Source organism: Olea europaea, chromosome 23, assembly GCF_002742605.1.
Source record: "Olea europaea var. sylvestris chromosome 23, O_europaea_v1, whole genome shotgun sequence".
Classification (NCBI taxonomy): Eukaryota; Viridiplantae; Streptophyta; class Magnoliopsida; order Lamiales; family Oleaceae; genus Olea; species Olea europaea.
The window spans coordinates 1,008,325-1,015,216 of NC_036259.1; the positions used below are offsets into that span (position 1 = coordinate 1,008,325).

At 33.4% G+C, this 6,892-nt stretch overlaps 1 protein-coding gene across 1 annotated transcript; it reads left to right on the plus strand.

Annotated features, from left to right (window-relative positions):
* The first annotated feature begins 1,010 nt into the window (after nt 1-1,010).
* LOC111372071 (probable WRKY transcription factor 65) lies at nt 1,011-3,392 on the plus strand. The gene is made up of 3 exons (XM_022994228.1): nt 1,011-1,355; nt 1,441-1,596; nt 2,757-3,392. Exons 1-3 carry the CDS (start codon nt 1,228-1,230, stop codon nt 3,253-3,255), a joined length of 783 nt encoding a protein of 260 aa, XP_022849996.1. The 5' UTR covers nt 1,011-1,227; the 3' UTR covers nt 3,256-3,392.
* Nucleotides 3,393-6,892: the final 3,500 nt, after the last annotated feature.

Consider the following 6,892-nt stretch of genomic DNA (forward strand, 5'->3'; position numbering starts at 1 on the left):
TAGTGGTGAAGTTTATGAAGGTAAATTTGAGATAACATTTAATTATTGATTACATGTCAAGATTTAATTGGATGGACAGCAAAATTGAACAACAGATCTCAATCCCAAAAAAGTTGGGCATGACTTCACTTGAAAGTGCTTGGATCTCCATCATGTGGGCAACTTAGGCTCAGTTTGATCCCTTAGGTGGAGCGCTTGTCCATGGGGTTAAGGATCCTCGACTTCACCACCTATTTGTGGGTCAAAATTGTTTTCTTCTCGGTGACCCCAATCTTGGGTGGGTGCACCCTAAGGTTTACTATCTCACATCAACAATGAGTCATACTCCATCATATATCCTATACTCTGATTTCAATGGAAGATTTAAGGTCTCCGTGGTTGTTCATATGTCGTGTTTGTTCTCATACCTTGTATTCTCTTTGACTCATAATTGGATCATCTCATGTACAGTTTTTTATTGCATTGGTATCTAGTAAACATTCTCTCCTCTATTTGAATCTCCCCAAGTAAGTTCTTTTGTTTAGATAAATTTATGAATTTCTAATACAAACAAACAAAAGATTAGGAGATGAATAGAGATTTATTTGAATCTAAATATTTACACGAAAAAGGAAAAAGAAAAAAAATGTATAATTGTGCTACATTAGCAGATGAAATTGAATTTCAATTACCTCATTTTATGTAGTGCATGAAAAACGTTACGCTATTTATCAAAATTAAATATATTTCGTTAAAATTTATTTCTACCAAATTTACTATCATTTTTTGAGAAAAAAAAAATCTTCCATTTTGGAAAGAAGATTTATAGTTTACAAAGTCGCACTTGGCTAACATCATTCTATAATTTTGTATGTTTTGATTGATATGACATAAATATCATTAGAAAAATTAAATTAATATTGATATGACGTGGCTATGTAAATGAGGGCCCACACAGAAAAAATAAATAAACATTAATTATTATAATTAATAAATTTCACAATATTGTCTGGCAAATAGGGTTAAGACTTAAGTGAATTGGCTTGCACGTCCAAAATAAATTAGTCTTGAGCCAATCTGTCAATTGGACTGCTCCCATATAAAAATCCAAACTACCATATTCCACCATCTTCCCCTCTTCACAGTTAATATTCCGGCAACCCCCCACTCCACCATGACAGAAAAATGTAAAATGAAACTCAGAAAACATATATAGATCAAATTTTTACGTAATTTCTACACAAGTGCATGAAAATGGAAGGAAGATTTAATGAGCAAGATGACTCCACCAGTACTCAAGAAAACGTGGCTGGTTCACCTCTTTCCGGCGGTGATGAAGCAACTGAAGAAGTTTACGAGCCTTCGCCCAAAAAAAGGTTTGAATTTGAATATTTATTTATTTTTCCTTTCAGTTTAGTCCTGTTCTCTCGATTCAGGATAAGATAGATTCCTTTGTATTAGGAGAGGTGCAAACAAGAGGGTGGTGACAATACCATTTGGCGGAGATGGTGGTGGCGGTGATGGATCCAGGAGTAAAGCGGAGGTGTATCCGCCGCCAGATTCTTGGTCCTGGAGGAAATACGGCCAGAAGCCCATAAAGGGTTCACCTTATCCAAGGTAAAGATACAAATTCAATTCATTTTTCTTGCATATGAACCAGATCAATCTTTCTTGTGGTTGCCGCCGGCCGGGGAGTTGGTGATGTTTTGTAATAAAAACTGAATATATCATAGGCGGCTTTGGAATAAATAAAATACATTGATTGGGCACTTGGAGTGGTTGAAATTTATTCACATCACGCGCCTAACATTGGTTTATTTTCCACTACCTCTCCTCTAACAAAAAATTTGGAAATTTTCTTCATAGAAGTGTGAAAATTATTTATTGTAGTTTTCTTTAACAAAAATGAATTATTCATTTCGTGTGGATGATGAATTTTTTGTTAATTAATTGGATGAGTGACTAAGCCATAATTTTCAGATAGGACCCATTCTTTGAAAGATATTCTCAAGGGATCTCTATCCACCAAAATATTTACTTCTGGTCCTCCTAAGAGCTTACATCGATGGAAAAATTTGACACCTTAATGTCAGGTCTTCATCATTTGAGGTTGTAGTATGTTCTAAGGATTAATTTGTTTGCCCATATTGTTATGTATTAAATTTTTTTTAAAAATTTGTATATATCGAGAAAATTTAAAAATTATGGGGACGGTCGTCTTCCTTTGCCCCATGTCTCCTCCAAGCACTTGGTTGGGAGTTTCGTTGATATCAAATTTCTCGAATATTATAGGTTCTATGCAAGAGAAATGATATCCCAAAACTAGACAAATGTGAATAAACACGAGTAAATAGTTTAGCCACGTCAAAGAAAAAATATATGTAATAATTTATTTATTTAGTTTGTCATTTTTTAAAATCTAATTAAGAACTCATCCATTTCCTAGGCTTGTATATCCTAACTTGTGAATGACAATCTTATAAAGCCCCCTTTTTTGTTTAGTTAGAAATAAGATTTTGGGCAAAATTTGATAAAAGCTGACGAAATGTGCGGTTGAAAGTTGATAAAAGTTGCAGATTCTATTAAATATATGGTTGAAAATGAGTTTAAAGAGAAATAAATTTTTTAAAAAAATGAGCAAATGTAGCACGATTATGTCATTCTATTTCTTAAATGTTAGAAAAATGTGTTTTTATTATAAAGTTGAACCTTTTTTGGCTAAATAAGACAAATGGATTTGTTTACTGAGTTGTCCATTGGCATGTATTGCATGGCAGGGGTTATTATAGGTGCAGCAGCTCAAAAGGGTGCCCTGCTAGAAAGCAAGTAGAGCGGAGCCACCTTGACCCCACCATGCTCCTCATCACCTACTCAGGCGACCACAACCACAACCACCCTCTCCCCGCCACCAACAAATACCACCACCACTCTGCCACACCGGCGGCTGCCTCCACTTCCTCATCCGCCACCACTCTTCCTGCCAAAATCCATAAGGAAGAATGTTCTACATTTGTCAACCAACCAGAACTCGACCCTGCTGACAACGGTTTCACCGAGCTGGCTGGTGAGTTTGGCTGGTTGGCAGATGTTGGATGCGCATTGTTAGACAGTCCTGTTCTTTTGGGTCCCACATGGACTCAAGCTGACTTGGAAGTATTCATGCCAATTGGAGAAGAGGATGAGTTTTTGTTTGGTGATCTAGGGGACTTACCGGAGTCATCAGTGGTTTTCCGGCATTGCAGGACGGAGACGCCATGCTGCGACGGCACAGGATAAGATGTATTGATGAATTTGATTTCCAGTGTGATCAAAAAATTGCCATGGTTATTATACGTCTATTCTTTTCATCATCTGTTTTCTTTTCTGAGTGTAAAAATTTCAAGGAAAAAAATAACAATTCTCTTTTTCCCTTCTGAATTTTTAGACATATACATAGGTACGTTTTCCATGCTACTCCTAAGCAAAGCACCGGAGTATTGTATTGACCAAAATATAGCCCTTCTTTCTTGTATATTAAAATTAGATTTTTAATTGATTTTGATAAAAAAAATTAATTAAATGTGTAATTAAAAATTGTTGTTCCCCTAAAATATGTGATTAAAATTAATTATTGACTTCAAATTAAAATTTAATTTTATTCGATTTTAATTTACACCGAACAAGGACTTAATCTCACTCTCCAGCACCTCTTAAGGATCCTACTCGCGAAAATGAAATCATTTTATTCTTTTGCGATTAGTTCTTCGTCATCTACGATAATATCATGTATCAGGAGTTTATTGGGTTGAGTACTAAAAATTATTAACAATTTTAAAACTTGTTTCCCATTCCTTATTTAACGAAGTTCGACTTCAGTCTGTAAAGACAAAAATGCCACTCAAACATTTTTCTTGCGCATCATGGATGAGGGGCAAAAATGGTTAATTAAAATGTAATAAATGCACGCTGGTTGTCTCAAAGAAAGGGTAGAGGTGATATTTATAAATCATTTATGATTAATTTATAAATAGTCGACTAGCAAATTTATTATTGAAATTATAGAAAAACATTCCGTCCCTATTTGATCGCCATTTTTGAGTAAAATATATTATGAAATAGTTACTTTTTGGAGAATGTATGATTAAAAAGTGCAATTTTTTTTAAAATATAATTCTTTTATGATAAAATGTGTGATTGAAAATGAGATTTTAAAAAATACATTTTCAAAAAAAATAGGGCTCAGTGGAAGATTTTGAGTTATGTTACAAATACAGGATTTTTGCACGGAAAAATTATCACAGATATGGGAGTCAAAACATCATTCATAGATGGGGAAAAAACATAAAATATAGACGGACATGATTTTTTCATTTCAAAATCTTGTATGAATTATGTATGTTTTCTCAGTACTCAAGGAAAAATTCGAAGATTTTATAAGTTTTTTCCATTTTAAATGAAATATTGTGCGAGGTGGAAAATAGTAAGAGTGGGCCGTGGGCTAACAGCAGGCCGACAAGTCCAACTGGCAGCCATATTATCCAGGTCCGTACACGCAGGGATCGAGGAGAGTAGAAAAATTCACGTGCGGGCGCGTGGTTCACTGCCATCTGGATCTATTCGCTCAAAACCTTATCCACTTTCTTTTAGGGGCAATGATAACCTCACCCATCGAAAATTAGAGATTTCCCAACCCAAAAAAAACTTATTCACAGACATATTTAGCTGGAGACAAACTTCTATTCAAAATATCTTAATTGATAGGATATGCTGAAAATATTGACTATGTGAACAGCTGCATCACACTGTTGGTTGTCAATTTTTTTTTTTTTTTTTTTTTTTATAGAAGGTAGGCACTTATACATTGAAATTAATAATTGATCATAATGATATCACGAAGATATTGATTAAGCCAGGGGCGAACCCAGATGATTTGGGTTGGAGGGTCAAAAATAAAATTTATAAGGTATATTCTAATAAAAAAAAGCTAAGAAAAAAAAAAAGCTAAGCAAAAATTTTTTTTCCCCAAAATCTAGAGGGTCAATTGCCCCTATAAACACCCCCCCGGTCCGCCAGTGGATTAAGCTGATAGATGAACCTCATTGTTAAGTGTCAAAATTTGTACAAATAGTAAACCTTGACGAGTGACACTAATTACGTATGCAAGAACATTTTAGACAAGTTCGTGATCATTTTCACGTCTCATGAAAATGATGATTATGCAAACATTATAACATTTTACTAGCTGCCAAAATATTTAATATATAATTGGCATGTGAGTGGTGTATCGAGTAGTGAAACTAATGATACTATACATACGAGGACACTTCTAGTCAAGTCTTATTGATTGATCTTAATGATATCATGAAAATGTTGATTATGCGTTTTTTTTTATCTATATTGAGATTTTTAAAAAGTAAAATTCTTTTGCACCATTGTACGTTCTTTTTTATTAGAGAAGTTAATGTACGTGAGTTTCTGTTTAATTTTTATATTTTCACTTTATTTTATGTTCACCTATTTCACTAAACTTCAATTTGGGATTTTTGGATCTTATCCGATGTTTAAGGGTTGGCTATAGATTTATGATTACATTATGATGCAGATCATTTGAACAATGCCCCGTTTAAAGCGAAAAAGATGATTCGGGGTTTTGGAGTTTCATGTTAAGATTTGAGAGGTTTATTAGTTTTGGGAGGAGTAATATAATAAAATTTTTGGCAAAATGATGTCAAGATCTTATCCAATTGTATGATCTTATCGGTATATATAGTTTACATGAATTTCTATTTGATTGATACAATTTTTGCTTTATTTTACCTTTACTGATTTCATGAACTTCAGTTTGGGATTTTTGGATCTTATACCATGTTAGGGTTTGGCTATTGATTTATGGTTACTTTATGTGAAAACATGGTTTTTCATAGGATGCAGATCACTTGAACAATGCCCATTTGAAGAGGGAAAAGATTGGGTTTTGGGGTTTAGCGTTGAGATTTTGGGGAAGTTAAATAGTTTCGAGCGGAGGAATATAAGAGAAATTTTTTTTTAGCAAAATAATGCTTATACCAATCTTCTGAAATTTATGTGAAATAGGTTCAATATATAATTGACGTGTGGGTGGTGTGCGAGGGATGATATTAATGATACCATACGTGCAAGAATACTTTTACTAAAGTCATATTAATTAATCTTAACGATATCGATTGAATGTGTTAGCCAATTATAAGGTGTAAAAATTTCTAATACATAGTTGGCCTTGATGGCTGGCACTAACGGTACATGCAAGAACATTTCATTCAAGTCAATTGATGGTAATGATATCATAGAAATATTGATTAGGTGAAAATTTTGCTCGCAATTAGTTGCTAATTTCTAATTTATAATTGTCTTGTGAGGGTGGCATTAACTATTCATTCAAGAACATTCTAGCCAAAACATATTAATTAATCTCAACGATATCATGAAAGTGTTAAATTTTTTAATACATAGTTGGCCTTTAAGTGCGAGACACCAAAAATACTTGCAAGAATGCACTATCACATTAATCTATAGTATTGGTATAGTGGAAATGCTTATTATAGGAATATTAGTGAGTTCGTTGCCAAAATATGTGTTTGTATGTGAGAGATAAGTTGAAGCAAAAAAAATAGAATAATGTTATTTGCAGTCGTTAAGTACAACAGTCATCCTATGTGGTATACAAATGCAGGTGATTATTTAATGCATTAATGAATAAAAAACTCACATTAATATGTCAAATAATTATTTACCATGTTTATGCTACGTAGGGCGATTGAACGACTATGAATAACCTTACTAAAAAAAATAACTCCCATAGAATGTGTTGTTAAAAATAAAGAAAATTTACCTGTAAAATTTCTGGTATATAATTGGGCTGTGAAGGTGAACCAGAACACACAGGTAAGTTAAGAGA